The sequence below is a fragment of the Mixophyes fleayi genome, chromosome 11 (genome assembly GCF_038048845.1).
Source record: "Mixophyes fleayi isolate aMixFle1 chromosome 11, aMixFle1.hap1, whole genome shotgun sequence".
In the NCBI taxonomy this organism is placed as follows: Eukaryota; Metazoa; Chordata; class Amphibia; order Anura; family Limnodynastidae; genus Mixophyes; species Mixophyes fleayi.
This window is the reverse complement of record NC_134412.1, coordinates 24,743,754-24,768,404: the sequence shown is the minus strand read 5'-3', so window position 1 is coordinate 24,768,404 and position 24,651 is coordinate 24,743,754. Positions and strand designations below refer to the sequence as shown.

The following is a 24,651-nucleotide window of genomic DNA, read 5'->3' as shown; positions in this document are numbered from 1 at the left end:
GACCGGAATAAGGAATCACTCATTCTGTAATTCTTACAGTATTTAAAAAAAACATTAATAATGAATTTTTTTTATTTTATATCTTACTGTAAAAGCTCCTCTATAATGTTATACATGCAGCACGTGCCCACATGTGGGTACCGGAAAGCTGGTATATTGATACACAGTGATGATGAGGATCAAAAGGAGAAGTCACTACAGATTGGCTGATTGCGTACTGCCGGCTGTACTCCATTGGCATGGCGGTTACATTATATGACGTTGTCCCAGTCTGTTTGCATTAGTTAATTGACATTTCGATTTGTAGGAAACAAGATTTCTATTTGATTTTTAAAGGGGTAACCAACAAATATGGAGGTGTTTATAATTCATTATATTTTATATTGAAAACGGGAATACTAACACTGTCAAGCTACTTCTTTACACTGTAGTGGGACGTAAGCATGCACACAGGTAGGTCTGGCGCAACTGCTACTGAGTTTGAGCTGGATGCATCTTAATATGTGTCTGATCCAACATGGGCACATAAGTACACTTTTTCTTGAATGCGTTTTTTACCTGCGAACGACCTACATTCAGTACGCAAATGTGTCTAACTCTAACTGCTCAGGAGTGACCACATGCATTATTCCCAGAAGTGCCCTGACAGTTTATGCCAAACACACATTAGACCATATAGTGACCATATACTTTATGCCACTTTGGTGCTCTGGCTGGTAATTCCAACCCTATCTCTGGTGACATCAAGATTGCAACTTCGCCAATATTAAATATTAGACACTTATAAGCATTTGAAGCACATCATTACTTATTTAATACTAGGGATGTGCACCGGCCACTTTTGGTGTCTCGTGTTTTGTGTTTTGGATTCGGATTTGCTTGAGGTTTTGGGTTCGGATTTGTTTTCAAAACACCTGACGAAAGGTTTTGGATTCGGATTTATTTTGAAAAAAACATAAAAAGTGCTAAAAACCAGTTTTGTCGTTTTTTTTTCACTCCTACGCTATTATTAACCTCAATAACATTCAATAACAATCATTTCCACTAATTTCCAGTCTATTCTGAACACCTCACAATATTGTTTTTAGGCCAAAAGGTTGCACCGAGGTAGCTTGAGCACATAATGCCAGAAAAAAAGGGACAAGATGGAATTGTTCTGGGCCCTCCCTCCCACCCCTCGCGAGATTCGACGCGAGACTTGGACGACAGAGCCTCGTTTTCATTTTTTTGCCCGCCGGAAATATCCGAACAGTGCTCGGATCCCGTTCGGATCCGCACTGTTCGGGTGGGCTCGGATTAGCGGAATCCGAGCCCGCTCATCTCTATTTAATACAATGGTGCACAAACCCTAATCCAGAAGCAAAGCCATTCTGTGGCAAATATGGACGTCACCAACTTTTGCCAGTTTGTCGAGTACTGGCATTATGCACAACCAGCGAAAATAATAACTACAATTTGAAAAAGCTAAAATCAAATATCCGTTCAATATACAGAAACAGAGCTGTATACCGGTGGTACTCGTTATTCCGACGAGTCTATTACCGACACAGAGTATATAGACGAAAAATTTCCGATTACAGTGACATGGATTAAATGCAGACTTACAATAAAACAGACAGAGAACATTTCCGACGACACTGCCATCCATCCTTGAGTATGTCACCTTTAAATGTTCACTGATAAAAGTATACAGACACATTTCACTGCAGGCTAGGAGTATTTCTGAGGAAGTCACTGACTTGGATCAATAAACAGGCATGTTACCAGTATGTATGCTACTTGTTCCTAATCCATCCATCCGTTTAGTTGTTTAGAATAGGGTTGATCAAAGCTTGAAGCTTTGAAGCTTTACTGCTGCCTAATAGCGAAAACATATTTTGCGAACGAAACAAAATGATTATAAAAACATGGGAGTAACTGTATGTGAACAATGTTTGACGTAAACCACGCACATATACTACTGGTGCAGACCTGCATGTATCTAGTGACACCTAGGGCTAGATTTACTAAACTGCGGGTTTGGAAATGTGGGGATGTTGCCTATAGCAACCAATCAGATTCTAGCTGTTATTTATTTAGTACCGTCTACATAATGACAGCTAGAATCTGATTGGTTGCTATAGGCAACATCCGCACTTTTTCAAACCCGCAGCTTAGTAAATCTATCTAGCCCAAAGCATCTTTCCATCATTTTGTTTACTCACAGTATTTCCATTACTGACGTCCAGAAAATCTGACAGAACTTTGTGTCATTATTAGTACTATTTAAATCTGTGTATTTTAATGTTAGCTGCTATTTTATTTATCTATTTTCATTCAATGAATAATTATTGTCTGTATACTGTGTATCCAGGTAACATTTTACTCCCCGGAAACCCCCCTTGCGACGGTTAAGTTCTCCCCCTACCTGCTGTGGGCGGGTCTCTCCAGTGACCGCTGTGGAACGTTCAGTCGGGGGAGTTGTTTCCTGGCCGGAGCAGTCTCAGTGTTGCACCGCTCGTGTCTCTGGCGGTTGTTGAGCAGAAGCAGCATGGCAACCATGGCGGTAAGACAAGGGGGAGGCCTGGTGTCTGCTCCCTGGCAGTGTGACACCGGGGGGTGAGCTCAGTGTGATCTCTGGGCTGTAGGGATGGATGAGCTGTGTGTTTATAGGTCTCAGGGGGGTCCTCCTAATGGTGGGGACTGATGGGTCAGTATGCTGGGGGCATATAGTACTATGTACCCACCATCTGCCCCTTAGGAGAGAGGGGGCATCAGTAGTACCAGACATAGGTATGTGGTGCTGAAGTTACTACTTTGTATTATTGAGCCTGGGCACCTGTGAAGTTTGTTTTTTAATCAATACAATGGCAGCAAAAAGGGTGTCATACAGTTTTATATGGTTTAAATGTCCAGCTGGAATACATTGGAGCAAATATTTACCAGCAGGATATGATATATCCCAGTGGATCCCAAACTTTCACAGTTCGAGGGTCTCCATAATTTTTTTCAAGGCACCCCTAAGCCAAAATATTTTCCAAGAAGCCCCCCCTGCCTTGCTTACAGACGGCCCTGGCTGAGGCACCCCCTGTGAGATTGGCGCGGCACCCCAGGTAGCCACGGATACAGTTTGGGAACCACTGAATTATATCCTATATGCTGTAATGGAGGCGTTTATGAGAACTGTTCCACAGGAAACACCCGACTGCAAACTTTGCTTTTGTTTTCTGAACTGTTAGTGGCAAACCACAATGCGCATTGATTGCTATAGATTACACTGATCGTTTTTGCATAAGTACCTGTGCACAGACCCCTGTATATTTTAGTTATAGCGATGTAACTGACCCCACAACCTTAAGTAATAGAGGAGTATTAAGTTACTGATAAATGGTTTAGCAAAATTTTTCCGGGGGAGATGCAAAAAGTGTACCCGTGGTGAACGATTTCCTTATTGGGTTTAATAACATTGCGGGATACATATCTGAAAACTGCTCTACAGGTAAATGCAGAAACTTTGTTGCCCATATCAGCAACTAAGACATTTGGCTTCTTTTTCTAAAATGTAGAAAAATAAATAGCCATGATCCAGTAGGCAACATGTTTCTGTACAGTTTCCTATTCTGCTATCTAGTGGTGTTTAGATCTATTAAGGGCAAGAATACAGTACATCACCATTGCTGTGCAGCACAGTGATTAGAATTGCTGACTCATAGTGCTGGGGTTATGGGGTTGTTTCCAATCATGGCCCTATTTGTTTGGAGCATGTACATCCCACCTGTTGTTTTTTTCCTACTGTCCAAAAACATACTGATAGGTTAATTGGCTGCTTTCAAATAAATGAACCCCAGTGTGTGTTTGGTAGGGAATTTACTGTAAGCTCCAATGGTTAAAATATACTCTCTTCAAAGCTACGTAATATGATGGTGCTCTGTAAATAAATGCTAATAATGTTATAGGCAGGAAATTTTGCTATCATGTGCATAGATTTGTTTTTCTATAATCATCATCATCATCAGTAAATTAATGTAACTTTAAATTTGCTACAAATTGTTGTAATTTAAATGAATGCCTATTAAACTGAACATCAAGTTCACACATACAAAAGTTCTACAGGAAAATCGTGAATACACCAGCACATTTATGTGCAGTTTACACATGTACATTATAAACATGGTCATATTTTTTAGTTAATGTTTATTATTGTTTCCTAGACAACTAAGGTCCCTGAAGTACGAGATGTCACCAGAATTGAGAGAATTGGTAAGTGTTTCAAGTTTATTAATTGTTGTGTATTCTTGTTAGAAAAGAGATTAGTTGACTTCATCTTAAAAAAAAAAAAAAAAAAAAAAAGCAATCGCTCAGTTTTACTGTCTTCATAATGTACATCGCTAATAATATGAAGTGTTTTCTTGTGCGTGTTGAATTTTATTTTAATGAAATTGTAGTTCATGTTGATCGTTTTCTGGGCCACCGTCTTGAACTGTTTCTGTGGGAACCTACATACAATCAACAAGCTGTTTCCATAGTAACAAGTGCATTAATCAGTTAGCAACGCCCAAACTTTCACATGCCTTCAGGCTGTTGCCACTTGGATTATGTTACACGCCATTAAATCCTCTTAAGATATTTTACTTATATATGGCTTTCTGTTTGAAATGTATTACATAAATGTATGGATTACAGTAAAAAGATAAATAGTTGTTGCAATGAAGTAGCTGATATGCATCATTTTTAAGGACCTTTTAGTTTAAATGCCTGTTAGAAAATCAGTGTGTTATCTGTGGTTGATGCATGCATTTTATTAGAATATTTTAAAGTGTGTGGTTTTAGTTTTGTGTATATTTATCAAAATTCCTATGTTAATATATCCCAAGATGAACACATTTTGTAAAATGCATGCGATGTAGCAGCATTGAGTTATTTCTTATTGCATATATTTTTTTATTTATAACATAATTGTTTATATGAAAACAATAAGTAATGTTGCTTAAGTACCATGTAGGCAGGGCCGGATTAAGGGAATGGAGGCCCCTTGGCTAAGTCTCATTGTCTGACTTGGAAGTTCCCTGTTGAAATATGTCCATGAGGTTATTTGGAAATGTGTTTCTCTGGCAATGTTATGTGGCACTAGGGCACACTCTGGGTAGATGAGGATCACTGAAAGTAAGGATTATTATGGCTGCTGTTACACTGTTTTGAAATCTGTAATGTAACATCATCCTATCTATATATATATATATATATATATCTATCTATATCAAACGGTTTTCCTGCTTCTCAATAAGTACATTTCTACAAATATCAGTGAAGAGAGAACACTCGATAGAAGCTTCTCACCAGCTATACAGTGAAGACTATAACTTGCTGAATAACGTTATAATCGGTGACTTCTGATATTACAACTTGCTGATTAAATGTATATTGTTGTCTAAAGCTGGGTACACATTACACTGTTTAAATCCAATAATCGGCTCAATCAGGCGACATACGACCGCTCGTTCAAAAGTAGGGTCAGTGTGTGCAGTGACACGATGGTCGAAAGTCTGCCCAAATGGACGATTGTCGCCTCATTTGGTTGGTCGTACCGTTTAATATTTTTGGTCCAATCTCGTTTCCGCTGTGCAGTGTGTATAAACTTCTGACCGATCCACAACAGTGAGTACGAAATTCCAGTCATTGCTCACGACAACATGGCTGTAAAAAGTCGCTAAAGGGACGTCCGCTCTTCCCTTTATCGTCCTAAACAAGGCTAGTGTCTATGCAGTCCATGGACCGAGCGATCGGAACATCGATCGCATGTAAAATCGCTCGGTATAAAAAGTTGGTCGAAATTTCTGTAATGTGTACCCAGCTTTACAGTGTTTCTCAAACCTGGTCCTCAGGACATGTGTTTTCTATATCTCTTTATCTTTAGCACAGGTGTATTCATTACTGACTGACACATTGTAACAGATCCACAGGTGGTATAATTATTTCCCTTTGTCACCTGGAAAACCTGCACTGTTTAGGGGTCCTGAGGACTGGGTTTGAGAAACGGTGGTCTAAAATCTATTTTGTATAGTAATGTTACTTGCCTATAATACATTGTATGCACACTGTCCTGTCATTTTTAAGATTATAGTAGAAAACCATTGTATCATTTGTCTGTTAGGTGCCCATTCTCACATCCGAGGGCTTGGACTGGATGATGCACTGGAACCCCGGCCGGTAATGCCAACATTATGAAATCTTCTTTAAACCAGAATAATTGGTGTTATAATAACATGCTACTGTAACTAAATAACATGCTACTGCAACCCAGAAGAGTCCAATATTGACTTTGACTTCTGTAGAATAAATTAATCTAATTCTAGCAACTATCTGATTGCTGTTGGTTAGAGCACATTTTTATTTACATTGTTATTAAATTAACTTTCATAGTAATTGTACAATGTACTCATTATCTTTGTTTCACGAAGTCTCGGGATACTAGCAAGGTAGTGGGAGGATGACAGATAATGTGTTATTCACTATGCTTCTGAATTAACAACCTGTATGGTTTTAGTAGTTTCTTAAAATAAATATTCTCCTCCCCCCCCCCCCCCCCCAATCACATCTATACAAATAGGGAATGAAATGGCCATGTCTTAATAATCAGGAAATCTAATATTACATTTGTAAATGTCAACTGGTTCTATTTGGTGCTGACCAATTTTGGAATCAAGTCTAAATCTGTGTTGATTTTTGAGCTTGGCTCACTACTAATGCCCAGGATGAAGTGATATGGCCATAAAGAGATTCATACATGATGATTGAAATATCAATACATTTGGAGTAAATGATCGGTTTATGAATTAATGCAGAAATTGTGTCGTGCTCATGTGATTGGGACTATGTGCTTGTTATGTGCAGGCAAATAGTTACTACTTGTGGAGTTCAGAAGCCTGAAATCTGCACATATTATAAGTACTATTCTAGAATGCCTGTTTACAGAAGTACCTTCAAGGTAGCCCCCAGTCAACAATGACATGTAGCATCTAATTAACCATTTCAAAGGAATGCATGCCCTTACATGTAGTTTAATTATACATGTCTTCAGATTTAATTGAGAGACTACATCTAATCAGGTGTTGACTGTATCCCAAGGGGTAAAAAAAAAAGATTGTAGTTCTTGGTTTATGACAGTGTTGACTAACCTGTGACACTCCAGGTGTTGTGAAACTACAAGTCCCAGCATACCCTTCCAGCAATAAGCTGCTATTTATTGGCAAAGCATGCTGGGACTTGTAGTTTCACAACACCTGGCGTGTCACAGGTTAGCCAACACTGGTTTATGAGACATGCTCATGTCTCGGCCTTCTCTGTCTCTCTGCAGGTATCGCAAGGCATGGTGGGGCAGTTGGCAGCTCGTCGAGCGGCCGGTGTCATCCTGGAAATGATCAAAGAAGGAAAAATTGCAGGACGAGCTGTATTAATAGCTGGGCAGCCGGGCACAGGAAAAACTGCCATCGCTATGGGTATTACTGTCATTCATTAAAGAATAACATTAAAACCGGTTCAGTGTGTGATGTGGATAATACATTGACGGAATTGCTGTTAATCGTCATCATTTATTTATATAGCGCCACTAATTCCGCAGCGCTGTACAGAGAACTCGCTCACATCAGTCCCTGCCCCATTGGAGCTTACAGTCTAAATTCCCTAACATACACAAACACAGAGTAAACTATCATTTTGTCGTGCAATGACTTTACTTGTGGAATGTTATTTGTAGTATCTGCTTCAATAATACATTATATCTTGTGACCATTTCCTACATGGTAGAGAAACAAGACATCATTTTAAGTGTAGCTCTGCTGTTCAGCAAATTGTTGAATATGTAGTTGTGAATCTAATGGGCTCTATACTGAATGCAGATATTATATATATATTGATCGGCCCTGCTTGTGAAGAAATGTTTGACTTCTCTCTGTCTGGTATAACACAGGTATGGCTCAAGCCTTGGGCCCGGATACACCATTTACTGCCATTGCTGGCAGTGAGATCTTCTCTCTGGAGATGAGCAAAACAGAAGCCTTGACGCAGGCTTTCAGGCGATCTATCGGTGTTAGAATCAAGTAAGTGGTTCAACGTTATGACCAATTCCTATGTATGACACAAGCACATCAAGGCAACTAGTTGTGTTTTACCTACTTTGGTCATCTGTGTATCCATTATTTTAAATTAACCATATTTTCATTGTTGAACCTTGACCTAAAGCCCCAATGTGTTTGGTGTGAGCAGTTATCCTAGACTGTGTGGGGAATTTTCTACAACCCTCCCATGATCATACTATCTGCATTAAACTAATAGAAACTTATCTCATTGTTTTTCTAGGGAGGAAACGGAAATAATTGAAGGAGAAGTTGTGGAGGTTCAGATAGACAGGCCTGCAACAGGAACTGTGAGTTAATTCTATTTTAATGATCCCTGTGTCTTCCTTTCGTTGTTGTTTGCATGAGCACATCGTCCATGGCTTATAAGTAAATGTTAGTATGTTAACGTTGAAATTGTAACTTAAAACTGGTAATCGGGTGTTAATCACTCTAGCTAGTTGACTGCTGTTCTCTCCAGTTTTTCATGGTGATAACTGTCTTCAGGTTCTAAATACATGGCCATAGGTCAAATACAGGATACTATGGAATATATGCAATTGGAAGGCTGGCAGCCACAGACTTGTCTGTCATCTCTGCATACACTTCTGCAGTAGTCACTGCTTATAAATGTGTAGATGACCTGTCAAACGTTTGGAACTTTGGTTTGTGAAAAAGATACCCTGACTGACTGTAACTTTATTACCACTTCTAAGGGTGCCAAAGTGGGTAAACTGACCCTGAAAACAACAGAAATGGAGACTATTTATGACCTAGGAACAAAAATGATTGAATCATTGACAAAGGAAAAGGTCCAGGCTGGGTAAGTTCTAAATGTGTTCAATCTTGGAAACTCTTGAAACCAGTGATCAATATGACATTGTTTCCCATAAAGAGTACAAACCAGGTTTATATATTAATTTACTTTTACATGGAGAGTATACTTTTCTGTACGGATCATTTTGTACATGGAATACGTTTTAATTTATTTTTTTGTGTGTTTATTTTATAGGGATGTCATAACCATTGATAAAGCAACAGGCAAGATTACAAAACTGGGGCGTGCGTTCACAAGGGCGCGGGATTATGATGCCATGGGATCCCAGGTATGAGAGTGCACTGATGAGATGTGTTGCAGGGTGTTTCAGGAAGTCTTATCATTGTCTTACGCTCCTCCTGTCTTTATCCAGACTAAGTTCGTACAGTGTCCTGATGGGGAGCTTCAAAAGCGCAAGGAAGTGGTTCATACAGTGTCGTTACATGAAATCGATGTAATTAATAGCCGAACGCAGGGATTCCTCGCCCTCTTTTCAGGTATGTCGCTAGTAAAATTATTGTACTGAAAAGATGATTGGATCTCGGTTCTCCCTGATTTGGGTTTGCTTTTAGTGTAATCTGCTTCTCCATGTTACTTAACTCTCTATTGGCATTGATATATGTTGGAAAATTCTCCTTTTATCTACCAATTCATTGTTGAGCTATATGCTCCGCTCACGGCAGTCTGAGGCTGTCTGTTACAGATTGTCAGCGTTTTGCAACTAATTAAACGCACTGTAACATCTCTGCCATCCCTACCTGCTATACTTTATGTAGAGCAGTAAAATATTGAACTCTGTTCTTGCACTCAGTATTTCCCTGTCCGTAGAAGGCAGTAAGCTCTCGTTACTCTGCATTGTTTTAGGTTATATCTGTGTTTGTGTGACATTAGTTTGGACCTGTGAGACACTGCACTGTAGCTGCTAAATGTTGGCATTTTGTAGACCTGTTGGACATCCGCCTTATCTATCCCATTGCCATGTAGAGTTTGTTTCTTATTAATGTGATGCAAACTCTCACAATCGCTCTCTACACTTCACAAGAAGTCTGAATAAGGTGAGCAGAAGGCATAAGAAAATGCCAAAAGGTCACCTGAACTCGCTTGAGGCAATTTGTGGCAAATATTAATGAGACATTGGTTCCTGGTTAGTTGATCACCAATATTCATTAGAGTGTAACGTTGGCTGCCACACAATTCACCGGCCTTCTTTGGGCAGATACACTTCTAGGGATAGATTTACTAAACTGCGGGTTTGAAAAAGTGGAGATGTTGCCTATAGCAGCCAATCAGATTCTAGCTGTCATTTATTTAGTACGTTCTACAAAAGGACAGCTAGATAAATAAATAAAAAAAACTAGAATCTGATTGGTTGCCATAGGCAACATCTCCACTTTTTCAAACCCGCAGTTTAGTAAATATACCCCCTAGAGTGTCCTGCAACATCATCATTTTGTTTTGTGGTTGAAACCACTTGTGTTTTGTATTGTGTTCTATCAATGTCAGGTTGTTCTTAAGAAAGAATTTAACCTCTATTGTATGTTTTACTATATATTTCAGTAATCTGGACCATAGGTAAAATGAGGTGTCAGATGAATTATTTTTCTGATGATCATTTATAGATGGGAACAGAATGTCTTTCTCTTCTGTTCCCCATTGGTAGGCTTATCCTATAGTCTAAATCGGTAAATGCTGCTGTTAAATGTTGTCCTTTCTAACGTGTAGATGTCGGCCTACACGTTTCCATATTATTATTATTATTATTATTATCCTTTATTTGTTAGGCGCCACAAGATTTCCACGGCGCCGTACACCGTACAAACAGTACACTATACTGGGTGAAACAGCACAAAACAATAAACAAAAAAGATTAAGCAAACCTACTTCACCTTGGGTGAACTTGCAATTGTTGTAGTGCAATGTAAAGTTGGAAGTATTGGAATTTTGAGCTATTGTTATTGCATATACCTGTATACGATGTTACGATTCAATAAAAATAGATTATATAAAAAAAAAAAAAAAACAATAAACAAAAATACCAGTACTTCAGAAACTCCAGGCACGTTAAAGCAATAAACATGGAGCAGAAGAACAGGTATGGAGACAGGAGGGAAGAGGGCCCTACTCATTTGAGCTTACATCCTAAGGGAGGGAAAACAGAAAGACACAAGGGGAGCCAGATGAGGCAGGGGGAGATCGAGTGGAGGTGAAGGGGTTATACGGATGGTTGGTAGGCTTTAAGGAAGAGGTGGGTTTTCAGTGCACGTTTGAAGGAGCACAGAGTAGGAGAGAGGCGGATGGAACGAGGGAGGTCATTCCAGTGAAGGAGGGCTGCACGGGAATGTGCCATATATGTAATACAAATATTTTTGGCCATTCCTTCTATGTGTTGAGATGAGAACGTCTGACTCTTAGTGGCCGCAGAGACTAGATTCACTCCTTCACTGTGGCCACTATCCGCACACTTCCCAGCACCCTTGGTACGGGTAGGAGAGCATGGTCACGTGGTCACTGACTGTGTGCGTGGAGGGGAGGGGGGGAATTCTCGCTTCCTTCCCCTACTTCACTCTTTATGTTTGTACAATTGTTCAAGTTTACAGTCTAAAATAACAACATTTTGTTTTTAAGGTTTAGCCAATGTTTTACTTTTAAAAGCCGTGGTGTCCTTACTGTTCTTTTGTAATGCAGGTGATACAGGAGAAATAAAATCAGAAGTCCGGGAGCAAATCAATGCGAAGGTGGCAGAGTGGCGAGAGGAAGGGAAAGCTGAGATCATCCCCGGGGTAAGTAAATAAATATATATCTGCCGTTTTGCTGGGTGCTAAGGACATGTTTGAACTCCTGCTGGCTGCGTGTCTCCTATCGTTTCTGCCAATGCCCCACTTACGCTTCTTGTCTGTCATCCATTAGGTGCTGTTCATTGACGAGGTTCACATGTTGGATATTGAATGTTTTTCCTTCTTGAATCGGGCTCTGGAAAGTGACATGGCCCCGGTCCTCATTATGGCCACGAATAGAGGCATCACGAGGTAAGTTAGAGAGATGCTGGCAGGGTTCTGGTAACACATTTATGTAATATTGTTTAATCTGTCCAGACACAGGGCTAATGGAGGATGGTAGGACTTGTAACCGCTCCCTTAGGTTTATTATTATATAATTTAAATATTTGCATTTTTCTTGACTTGCCCAAGCAAAATTCTTTATATGAGGAAATCAAATATATGTGTAGTCTCTTTTATTTGCTGAGATCAGCCTACTTTCCTCTACGTATGTTTTACTGTATGAATAATTAGTTCAGGGTTGGTGTTTGGTGTGAACCTGGGGTAGTTTGTGTTTAGTACGGTCATGGGACCTGGTCCAAGTGAACCATTCATTAATGTCACATACTATGTATGCAGGTCATAGTGTTAAACTCTGTTCACGCCGTGTTGATCATGTGCATATACTTATCACCCATCTCCAATGTTTTGTACTGCTACAACTTTACTAATACTTGATTCCTCTCTCAGGATTCGTGGCACAAACTACCAGAGTCCTCACGGTATTCCTATTGATTTACTGGACCGGTTACTGATTATCTCCACTTCACCGTACAATGAGAAGGAAACCAAGCAGATCCTGAAGATCAGGTGAGACAGACACCAATCTGGCCTTGTCACTATAGCTTATTAACTCCTGTAACACAAGTGCAGCCCTGATGCAAGTATGATTTATAATGTTTTCCACTCTCTGCAAGTTCAGATATCTGGTATTAAATGAGATGTTTCTTTTTGGTAGGGGAGGTTCTGTTTACGTTCCCCTTTCTGTGTGCGCAGTGTCTACCTTGTAGAAATAATTCTCTGCCTCTTAGGAGCATCATCAACATTTATTTATATAGCGCCAGCAATATAATCTATTCATAATACAGCAGCTCCTGTTACCCTCTGTATGCACATGGTTAGGTGTACATGATAAGGGGAATTATCATGTACTGTTTATATTTTCCATTTAGTGGGGAAATAAGGTTTTGTTATGAGACGGTCATTTATATTTTAATTTCACCACTGGGGTTATTTGCAAACATCTGGGTTTGTTTTATAAATGTCTGATAAATATGTATTGTAAATATTAGCCGACTGTTCCAGCTATGAAGCGATCTTCTACTTATTACAAGCAAAGTGAATGCTTCCGACATATTCTTTCAATGATGCTGCTATTCGCAGAATACAGGGATGTGTGTTTATGCTGTAACATTGATGGACATGTTTTTTTGTGTAGATGTGAAGAGGAAGATGTAGATATGTCTGAGGATGCTTACTCTGTTTTGACACGGATCGGCATGGATTCAACTCTGAGATACTCCATACAGCTCATCACCGCTGCAAGTCTGGTTTGCAGGAAGAGGAAGGTGAGTCACAGGGCCTTGAAAAAGCCCCCATCCCTTTATTTACAGCTAATCACCCTGCCTGGAAGTTTTATTTTGTGTGTTTTAATATTTTGTAAATATATTTTTCAATTTAGAGTGTTGTTTTCTTATGTTTAGTTTGGGACACATCGTGAACATATCATTACCTTAAAGGGGGGCTTTAATTTCCTGCGATGAGCCGACTGACATCTGGGTGATGTCCGGCTCCCCTCATTTCCAAGTAGTACGGTACCCAAACAGCACAGATTTTCCTGCACAACTCTATGGGGTGCGAGGAAAAAATCAGCGATGTTACATCCCCCTGTTATAATATGGGCAGCACGGTGGCTTAGTGGTTAGCACTTCTGGCTCACAGCACTGGGGTCATGAGTTCATTTCCTGACCATGGCCTTATCTGTGTGGAGTTTGTATGTTCTCCCTGGGTTTCCTCCGGGTGCTCCGGTTTCCTCCCACACTCCAAAAACATACTAGTAGGTTAATTGGCTGCTAACAAAATTGACCCTAGTCTCTGTCTGTCTGTGTATATGTTAGGGAATTTAGATTGTAAGCACCAATGGGGCAGGGACTGATGTGAATGAGTTCTCTGTACAGCGCTGCGGAATCAGTGACACTATAGAAATGATGGATTATAACACATTCATAACCTGCCAGTAGTTCTGATGCATGGACTCCAGAAGGTGTGGAGTGGGGCTAATCCAGATGTGGGAATGGACTAGATTAAATGTGAGTCTTCAGCAGGATTTATTGCCCTGATTTTTGTACTAATAAATGTATGTGTTCACATTGATTACATCGGGCTTATCTGCTGTCCTGTGGAGTCTGACAGTAACCTGATCATTGTTGTATTCCAGGGGAATGATGTACAGGTAGATGACATAAAGAGAGTGTACTCTCTCTTCCTCGACGAGTCCCGATCCACACAGTACATGAAAGAATACCAAGACGCCTTTATGTTCAATGAAATGAGTAAGTGCAGTTGAGACCTACATCGGGGTGACACTGAACATACATTTCAACAAGAAAAATATTGATGAATAATAAGACTATATGAATATTTGTTTTCCTTTTGGTTTTGAAAACCATATCAACATTGTTAATAATAAAAAAAAAAATGAAAACAAACATACATTTTATTGTTTATACATCACAGCATATATATATATCTATATCTCTATCGCTCTTACATGTCTCTGGTGGCTCCAACTATACATTTCACATTTTATCAAATTGTTCTTTACATCCTCTGTCCCAGTTGAAGCCATACGATTTGAACAATAATGTTTTTCCTCGTATTCATTGTGGAGGGCTCTTTCTCACACTGCACTTCAACTAGGCAAAGTTCCTGGTGATATCTGACCTCCAAATCATCAGAGACCCACTATACAGATCCCAGGGTCTTTGCTGGTAACAATAGTTTATCATTTATAACCTCTTGTCAAAATGTCTGGCCCACACCTTATATAACCGATTACCCAGCCTAATTTGCATTTATCACAATACCTGGTTTACTTCTTTCAGTCCCATAATCTGTAGTCTTTTGGGTTTATTACTGTATTTTAGTGTCCAAAAAGTTAGAGATTCAATACTCCTTTTTTTTGTTTTATTTTTATTCTATTTACATATTGTCCTGAGACTTTTTGCATCTCCGCCAAATGGGTTCAACCATTGAAGGTTGCTTTTGCATTATGAGTGCCCTTGTATGCATTCTGCCAAATACTCTGCGACATTGTTATTAATATGGTGTGGTGTTAGAAGCCTAAGTTAGGCTGGGTACACACTACAGAAATTTTCTCCGGATGCAATATCGTTTAACGTTTTTACCAACGACTGAAAGTACCGCATGCCCATTCATGCGTAGACACTTGCACGATTTACCTTCAGTTCTGTGCTCTTCATCTGTAATAGCCATCAGCTGAAAAGATGGTGGCTCTGTAAACTCCATAGAGATCTGCCTGCACTCCTGGTCCTGAGTGCATACACATTTCAAAATTTGCCCGACATTGTTCTTTTTCGTTTATAGAGATTTTTAGTCCGGTTATCAAATCAAACAATACGCGTTGCTTTAGAACTATAAAACATGATAGTTGGAGCGTACACACTAATGCAATATCTGAAATAACAATCGTTTATCGTTTGGCACGATAATGGGGTGAAAAATCCTGTAGTGTGTGCCCAGCCATACTTTGGAGGTCTTATATCAGTGTTGGCTAACCTGTGACACTCCAGGTGTTGTGAAACTACAAGTCCCAGCATACCCTTCCAGCAATAAGCTGCTATATATTGGCAAAGCAAAGCTGGGATTTGTAGTTTCACAACACCTGGAGTGTCACAGGTTAGCCAACACTGTCTTATACAGTACTTCTGGTAATTTTAGCATTGCCGTCCATAAATAACTGCCTCATGTGAGGTGATTGAATTAAGTTCCCTTTTGTCTACCATATTGTAATTGTGTTGCCATGTAATAATTGTAAAAATTAGGAAGTACAAGTGCAGCCCTATTCACAAGGTTCTGCAGAGTGGTCTGGATGTATTATTAATATATGATGACCTAATTAAGTCTTGTGGTTAGTAACTTGGTGATTATTTAAACATTGCTATTGAGAAGTGAGATCAGTTTGTGTGATTTGCATTTCCTGAGATCCTTTTCTGGCAGCCAGTCTGTCTATATATTGAAACATTTTACAGTATACATCTTTTAACGTAGGGGTCCTTGTGTGTGGATGATGTTACTAACGAGGTATAAGGATACAGGGGACTTCAACTACTGTTGGTGACCACTGGACCAGTGTGGTGGTGTCCTGATGAAATATACATATTTCAGTTTAATAGACAATCTGCACACAATTGTTTCCTCTTAATCCTGAGAAATGTCCACTATTTTTTTGGGGAGGTGGTCTCTGTCCAGATATCTACCAGCTCTTTCCACCATGTTCATATAGTTTCTTATTTTGGTAAGCATTTAGTTATTTATGTTATAACAAATGTGAATTGCCTAATATCCATAAATTTAGGATAATCCATGGGCAGTTTGGTCCCACTTTTTACTATGTATGTCTGCTTCATATAGAGCTTTCTCACCCTTTTCTTATTTCTGGCCTGCTGTCCTTTTCTATAACCCCCTCTTTGTGTTGTATAATGTCCCCTGGTAGAGGCTTTACATATATCCCACACAATCTGGCCTGAAGTATTAGTAAGGTTTATGTTATGAATGGTTTATGAATAGCCTCAAAGGAGTGTTCCCTGTGTCTACAATATTGTAACTTTGCTGCCGTGTAGTATGGGTAGAAATTAGGGAGTGTAAGCGCACTCCTATTTTAGGTGTTAGGAGACCTGAGGCAGAAGTGAAATATGTTCACAACCAAGGAACTGTCTGAATGGCAGGAGAAGTCCTTATATCACCATGTTTTACCTGCCACGTTTCTATTAACTCTTGAAAAGTCCTCATCCAAGAGGATATAGTTTGATGCTGATGTCTATCCAGATTCAGTCTATTAAATTGATTATTAAATTTGCATATAAACAGCATTGAGATAGAAGACATGGAGTCTATAATATACTAATCTTGAATGTCAAATGGAGGAGAAATAAAACATTGACGAGAATCTTATGTAACCCTTTTAGCGTGCGCTCCAGAAAATTTATCGACCCTTTCATATCCGTATTTATCCCGTGTAAAATAAATTGTATCGTTTCAATCACTACAATAGACCCCACATGATCTGTTCCTATCTATGCACACTACAAGGATAATAACTAGTGATCAGTAACGTGAAATGACATTGGGATTAAAATTAAAAAAAAATAAAAAACCATGCAAGATTTCTCTTAACCCACTAGATAGACCTTTACGTCAAACACCTCTTTATTTGTGCATTTTCTGTGCCTGCTACGTCCATAATGAATAACTAAAAGAAAATAACAATGGAACAATACACAAACTCCTCCAACCTGCCTCATGCCCAACCTTGAAACTGCTTAAACCCTGTAAATGATTCGGTCACAAGTGATTCAGGGAAGTGGTGGCATCCTCTTGCCAACACATTCACTGCTGTCACCTCCAGCATGCTTTATAACAGACCTGGACAACTGGGGCTCTCTGGGTGTTACAAAACTACAAGCCCAGTTATACTTTGTCAGCTGACAAGTGGCAGTTATGCTGGGAGTTGTAGTTTCACAACACCTGTAGAGCCCCAGGTCAGCCAGGCCTGCTTTATGGAATTATTCACATCAGTTCCTGCCTCATTGTAGCTTACAGACTAAATTCCCAATATCGCTCACACACACACACTTTTTTTTGTTGTGAAGCCATTTAACTTACCAGTATGTTTTTGGAATGTTTGGGAGGACAACAGAGTACCCGGAAAGAACACATGCAAACACAGGGACAACATATAAACTCCCTACAGGTAGGGCTTGATATAAGATCTTACAAGAGTGCCCATCACATGACCACAGCGCCACACTTTGCGAGACTCTATGAATTACATGAGGCTGGCATTTGTCCGCTCTTTGTGCCTAGCCTTCACTTTCAGTGGAAAATAAAACAACAAAAAATGATTTTTCCCTGGTCCACCACACAAAGCTTTGCAGGATGCAGTATTGCATACTGTAGTATAAGATCTCTAAAAAAACATATATTATGCAGCACTTTAAAAAGAAAGTTTAAAGCTGCACTACCAGTTTAAGCTCATGCTATTGAGTCGAGCTGATAGACCAGCACCAAATAGTTGTCCTAATAGGATTTGTAGATTTTCAGGGGTTTTTTTGTTTTGTTTTTTTACTATGTGCCCTCTATGAAGACTTATCATGTGCCTGAGTCTATTCTCTTGTCATCCATTATCTGCTACTTTAATTTTTCAGGGCAGTGAGCTCTTTAGCATTAGTGACTGTTATATCTTCCATGTCACACATCTTCTTTCCGTTGCTTAATGAGGGTCGGATCGCCTTTAATACCCTCTATTTTGCCAGTCAATGCGCTCTGGCATCCAGTAGTGGCCTCCATCACATCTAAGGTGTATATTTGAAGAGGAGTTTTCTGCAGCCTCCAGAGTGTCAGATAGCAGACTGCATGCACAGGACACACTCGAACCAACCTCTTACTCCGTTCCAGATGTTTTATAGGAGGTGTGTTTAAGTCACAGGGACAGCAGGTACATTCAGCACCCCCACAGCCATTGTGATGTGAAACACAGGGATAAAGGATATTTAGTCTGGGGGAACTTAAGCTAGACGCACCCACTCTGCTACACCTCATCAGGTGTCTGGGAATACTTCTACAATAAAAGGGAGACTTGTTCACAAACAATGTGTTGCATATTAATAGTCTTGTTGCTATTGCATTTTATTCCAAGTGGACATTTTTGGCTACATTTTTAGGACTTTGTTATATCTTGTTTGTTACGGTGCTCTGTGAGTTTCAGTGACGGGCTTAATCATTGTCATGGACATCATAAGGCTCCCTCATGCTGTAATAATTGACAAGTCGCAATAAGCAAAAGCATTGTGACTAATCATAATAAATATCATTTTGCAATGTATTCTGACACTTCTCCCTTTAAAGTGCCCCTGTCCCATAGTGTGAGGACTGCCCGCTTGTGCCCTGGGCTAGTTCATGTGACTGCAGTCTCATCTCTTCACCTTTCAGTTAGTGCTCCTGATGTCACTGGTTTCTAGTGCATTCATGGGCTGCATTCTCATACAACTTTGGTTCAGTCTCCAAAACAACTGCCTCCCCTTTGTGTTGGCATGGGTTGTACCTTTTGTGTTGGCAATGATTGTACGGTGACACTGTATGCATTAGATGAAACTGATACATCCTGACACAAATGTCCCGGAGCTGAGCTGAACATGTCTTTTATAGTGACTGTGACTTCATAGGGAACAAAAAATAAAGCTAAAATCATTATCCTTCCATTTTAAATTGCACCCTGCTGGTGCGTTCGCTGTTGTTGTCTAGTCACTAATGGTTCTTATTAGACTAGCAGGAAAGGGTCGTGCTGAAATAAAGGGCGTTTTTTGTTATCCTGGCAAAGTTTCTTGCCTGCTGCATGGAGGCAATGGGAGTATGTACGGTAATGATCATTAATGTTATGATGTCTCTTTTCTTTCTTTGCAGAAGGAGATTGCATGGATATCCCGTGATGATTGCTGAAATGGTTACACATTCTTCCTGTCCGTTTTGTTCTGTTTGTCTCTCCCCACCTCGGTCCAGAACTCTTGTTACATGCCTTGTCGTGCTTTCCTTAATTCTTTTATATAAAAATAAAACAAAAAAAACTTCTGTGTTTTTGTACTTTTCTTACTATTTCATTGTCTGTCTTAGTATTTTATTAGATAAAGATTTTCCACTACCGCACAGAACATTTCCATGTGAACCTAAAAGGTCGCCATCTTGTAACTCTTCAATGTGGTTATTTAGAGAAACCGCAAGGAACGATTTGGCTATTTATATAGGGCTGATTGTATAAGACAGCGATTTGTGCTTAGTTTTCTACCAAGAGCCTATACAATTTCTAATATTATTTCATCCTATTATAGGATGGGAAGTTGTAAATGGCACAAGATCGTTTTATACGGTGTCAATTTGTGTTTGCACTTTTTGGAAAGCTATTTGGAAAGATTGCAAATGTATTGCTGACCTGGAGATGCATTGACTGTAATAACTGCAAAGTACTCTCCATTATAGCAGTAACAAGTAACTATTTACAGAGTCTGAGCCATAGGCTGGTGTCATGTCTGCATTATAGAAGTGTCATATTCCTGCTGAAAAATGTGATTTTTCTAAGCTGATGCCATCTTGTTGCCTTATAGCCATTTTGTTCTCTTATAGCTTAAAGACAGATTAGATACAGCTAGTTTATAGGAGTCATTCATTGTTTGCAGGAGACTGTGCTCACGACCTTGAATATGGCAGCACAGGAGATAAACAACTCCCCCCTGGGGAGTATTCCTGTGTGAAAATTAGACAATGTAGCAACACCTGTGTAAAGGGAGCATGAGTGGTTAAAACCTTTTGGGGCGTAGTTTTCTGTAAGACGTGATTTTTGCTATATAGATATGGACTTGTAACTAATGAAGCAGAGCTAATTGTACACGCAAACCATGCAGTGTATTTAATTCTCTCCAGCTGATGAGCGCATAACTGATAAACTGACACTTACATGTGAACAATCTGATAGAGATTCGACACTGCTGCGTAGGTTGAACATTGTGTTATGCTTTTAACTTGAACATTTCATTTCTTGAGTTTTAGTTGTCCTTTAAGGACTAATAACAATTGGAGTATTGTGCAAAATCATTGAAGCAAGTCTCCAAAGAATGAGGTAGCGATTTATTTGGAAACTTACATTTATTTGGATTTCTCTACATTTCACATCGTATGTGCATATTTGGGCTTTTATATCAAATTTTACAAATGCAAATTGGTCAAATTTTAGTTTTGTTTTGTTTTTTTAAGTATATAAAAGTGAACAGGTGGGACAAGTCAACTGGTTTAAATGCTTATTGCTGCGCGGTGTTTACGGGAAGAGGGTTAAATGGCGATGCGGCTCTTCATGCAGACGTCTGGTTCGCTGCTCTCCACTGTACAGTCGCTGTAGTCCATCTTGCATTGGTCGCAGTCGCAGCTCAGTGCCACAGGGTAGGTGAAGAAGGGGTCCGTGCCAGGCAAGCAGTCCGGCAGCTTGATGGTTTCGTAACGGATCTCTTTATAAGTGCAGATGTTCTGCTTAGATGAGGAGAGTGCTGTCTTGAACACCAGATCCTGGTGAAATAGGGAAACAATGTGTATGGGCTCAATACAACAATCCTGTTAACCACAGTGCTTATAAAAGTGTCTTTAGTTCCGCTTATTTACCTATCGCTTTCTCATGTGTTTGAAACAAAAAGGAGTGATAATATACATGTAATTTGATAATTAGAACTAGTCTGCACCTACAGCAGAATGCTGTAGGTACAGACTAGTTCTAATTATCAAATTATGCATCGTAGCCCCGCTGTTTATATTCTCCACGGTGTCACTTATTTGTAAAATAATGCTGTATAAGCCAGTCGCCCAACTAGCTTGTATACAAACACAGAAATAAACCGAATTGAGAAACGAGAAGTGTGGAGGAGAGAACACATACAGGAGGTTTCAGGTATGGCTGTTGTAGGGGATGGGGTTATCTACTAAAGGCTTTAATGCTGGGGCATTTAGGAAATTTGATTAGTGTCCCTGAAGTGAAGTTTTCAGGATATGCATACAGCTTTGAAAGTCAGAGGTTAGTTGGCAGACTGTACAGCAGTTGTAGCCTGGTAAACGGTAATAAAAAATGTAGAGAAGACACAACCTTTTAGGGGGGCGTTGTAAGTGAGAATCAGAATTTTTAAACTTATTCTGGAGGAAAATTTGTAAAAGTGAAAAGAAAAAATCTGCTTTCAACAGCAGTGGGTCCAGTGTGGTTAATGAAAGGTTGATTTGTGGGGAGTTATAATATTTGAAGCTGGAAACGAAAAGAGTAGGAATTGGCGTTTTAATGGTGGTTTTAATGTAAAGGTAGTTTCAGGAGATTGTACAAGTTGCTGGAATTTAAGAAAAGTTGTCTTGTAGAGGTCGTGATAGAATCTACTAATGATGTTTCCCCCCCTTTGAGTATCGGGCAAGGTTACCCAAGCAGTGAGCACAGTGTTGGGTGACTCTTTGGCTAAGGAGGGAGTTGAAGGTACTGAGGAGTCATTTAGGATTACTGAACAATATTAAAATGAGAGATCTAAAGTAGGTCTGTTTAGCGTTCTAGTATGGAGTTCACGCTTGGAATGAAGGCGACTGTGCAGGGGAGGGAGAGTTCCTCCAGTGGGGTTCAGCAAACCTGCATAGTATTTGGAAGCAGCACAGTGGCCTATTGGTTATCACTTCTGCCTCACAGCACTGGGGCCATGAGTTCGATTCCCGACCATGGCCTTATCTGTGTGGAGTTTGTATGTTCTCCCCGTGTTTGCGTGGGTTTCCTCCCACACTCCAAAAACACTGGTAGGTTAATTGGCTGCTATCAAAATTGACCCTAGTCTCTGTCTGTCTGTCTGTCTGTGTGTATGTATGTTAGGAAATTTAGACTGTAAGCTCCAATGGAGCAGGGACTGATGTGAGTGAGTTCTCTGTACAGCAGCGCTGCGGAAATAGTGGCGCTATATAAATAAATGTTGATGATGTTTGAATGTTTAACCTTGGCACACCAAACTAGCTACACAATCTGACTGTTTCTGAATTGTACACAGTTAAATCTTCCCATTGTAAAAGATTTTTTTTTTTTAAAAAATACAAAGACAAGACTCACAATTGTCTGGCAGTGCCCACTGCAGATAGTGGTGGTGAAGGTGATGCACTTTGGACAGTGGTCTTTCTCAGCGGAGATGGTGGCATTGGTAAGGTGACATGGCCGGCGTCCTTGCACAGCAGACAAGTAAACAACCAGAAGCAGGAACATCCCTTGAGAACTAGACATCCTACATTGATAGAGTGGAAAGAGCAGATACTTTCTTACTAGTAATGTGCATCTGTTGCCTACAGAGTCTAAGTAGCCATTATGTGAGAATGCAGCCTGTGGGCCTCATTTCTGATGTGCAGTGGAACATGCCTGGTGTACCAAGACAGTCTGCCAAGTGCGATTCAAGGTGCACACCTATTCTCGGGAGATGCCACAGCAAACAAAAAGTTAATCTGTTTGCAGGGAAGCGAAAAAAATCAAGTGATGGACTGTGAGAATGTCAACGTCCAACACTTCACTCTCTTTTAAATCTACAGCTCAATTTAACCTTGTGTATGATTTAATCATGAGCATCAGGAAGCGTTAGGCCAGCCATTGTTTTGTGTGCTTTGAAGATTTATATATTTTTTTATTCTTATTGTTTGCACATAGTCTAAAGTGTGCCCAGAATTGCGCTCTTCTGCGGAATGCAACAGGAGAGTGCAAATTGCCTTCCCCTGAACATGTGCAAAATTGAAGTCCTTTCACAAAGTGGAAGTTGTTTACTCTCCCGGAATGTCTGGGAGACTCCCGAATTTTTGGAGTTCTCCTGAAAGAGCATACATTTAAAATAGTTTTTGTTTTGTTTTTTTGTGTTTTTTTGTTTTTTTTTACCTTTCTCACTGAAAGTAATCTTTCTCCTGTCAACTATTTTAAGATCTAAAATTCTCCATACTTGGGCATTCAGCAGTAAGAAGTCTGGTGAGCACAGGATAAGACGCCTGCACCGTGACCAACCGGTTATTTTGAATATAATTATGGTAAGCGTCTCCACCGGTCATACTTATATATCTGTTCAGTGTTACTAATTGCTCTACACTTCTAAAAGCAAAATTTTTAACACAATAGTAACAAAACCAGGGTCACCAGAATAAATATAGGGCCCCAGAACAGCAACTTCTTGGGGCTCCAATAGGGGGCAATGACTCCTTCCACTACACAGGAAGGTCTGGGCCCCCTGTACTTTGTATCAGCCCCTCCACCTACCTCTCGGCACCCTTGCAGAAAACTGAAACACAAGCCTGATGTTTCTGTGTATGCAGTATAAATGTTGCAACTATGCTCTTACATGCCTAGGACATTAGAATTTCAGCACTCGTTCCAGAGTCGGGGATTAAAAAATATTAAAGGACAGTTCGTAAATATCAGCAAAAGAAAAAAAAAAAACTAAATACAAAACATTTATGACAAAAATACATTTATAAACCTAAATGTTTGCCATGTGTACCTCTTATGCAAATCTTTGTGTTCCAAAGCACAACCATGAGAAAATGCCTCCTGTTTTATTATACTGCAATTGCAACCTATTTGTTCATGTTTTGTGATCATTATACTTTGACGTTGAATGGAAGGGCTAGCTTGCACTTTCATGACACTGGCTGCAAAACTATAGGAATCGTGTAATAATACATTAGTGCACGGAGCATGGCCATTGATCAGACACTTAGGAGTAAATGTATTAATTGGTGGTTATTTAAAACTGCCAATTTTTGGCAGTTTGCCATCATTATTTAAAACAGCAATTTTATTAAAGATTAAACCCATTGTGCATTGCCTTTAATAAAATTGCAGTTTTAAATAATGACGACAAACCGCAGATTGATACATTTACCCCTTATTTTCATTGTCTAGCTTGCAGTACACAGATAAAAGATAATTGGCTGCTCTGGTCTAGTGCAGATTTTGCACCTAAATGCTACAAACTATTAATCCATAGACAACATTGTCTTTAATTAAAAATTAATTAAGAAGACTTACCCTTCCAATAGAGAACACCAGGAGAAGTATAAGTGGTGATGCTATAGGAGACTGGGCCGAACTAGTCCGTTTGTTCAACAT

The 24,651-nt window shown here is 39.6% G+C and overlaps 2 protein-coding genes across 2 annotated transcripts; one reads left to right on the top strand and one right to left on the bottom strand.

Annotated features, from left to right (window-relative positions):
- Nucleotides 1-2,419: 2,419 nt before the first annotated feature.
- On the top strand, nucleotides 2,420-19,589 carry RUVBL2 (RuvB like AAA ATPase 2). Its single transcript, XM_075191355.1, has 15 exons — nucleotides 2,420-2,545; nucleotides 4,191-4,239; nucleotides 6,131-6,186; nucleotides 7,334-7,475; nucleotides 7,946-8,075; nucleotides 8,335-8,401; nucleotides 8,807-8,913; nucleotides 9,103-9,196; nucleotides 9,281-9,404; nucleotides 11,593-11,687; nucleotides 11,815-11,933; nucleotides 12,414-12,533; nucleotides 13,162-13,291; nucleotides 14,161-14,275; nucleotides 19,425-19,589. The coding sequence occupies exons 1-15, from the start codon at nucleotides 2,531-2,533 to the stop codon at nucleotides 19,448-19,450; spliced, it is 1,389 nt and encodes a 462-aa protein (XP_075047456.1). The 5' UTR covers nucleotides 2,420-2,530; the 3' UTR covers nucleotides 19,451-19,589.
- Nucleotides 19,590-20,669: 1,080 nt separating this feature from the next.
- LHB (luteinizing hormone subunit beta) lies at nucleotides 20,670-22,792 on the bottom strand. The gene is made up of 2 exons (XM_075190082.1): nucleotides 22,624-22,792; nucleotides 20,670-21,071 (listed from the first exon to the last, which is right to left on the bottom strand). The coding sequence occupies exons 1-2, from the start codon at nucleotides 22,789-22,791 to the stop codon at nucleotides 20,841-20,843; spliced, it is 399 nt and encodes a 132-aa protein (XP_075046183.1). The 5' UTR covers nucleotide 22,792; the 3' UTR covers nucleotides 20,670-20,840.
- Nucleotides 22,793-24,651: the final 1,859 nt, after the last annotated feature.

Bases quoted from the DNA above. Each gene is read 5' to 3' on its own strand.
- LHB (XM_075190082.1), bottom strand. From the start codon at position 22,791: ATGTCTAGTTCTCAAGGGATGTTCCTGCTTCTGGTTGTTTACTTGTCT. The intron at 21,072-22,623 runs GTGAGTCTTGTC...CTATTTCACCAG, and splicing joins GTGGGCACTGCCAGACAATT to GATCTGGTGTTCAAGACAGC.
- RUVBL2 (XM_075191355.1), top strand. The intron at 6,187-7,333 runs GTAATGCCAACA...GTCTCTCTGCAG, and splicing joins ATGCACTGGAACCCCGGCCG to GTATCGCAAGGCATGGTGGG. The intron at 8,914-9,102 runs GTAAGTTCTAAA...TTTATTTTATAG, and splicing joins AAGGAAAAGGTCCAGGCTGG to GGATGTCATAACCATTGATA.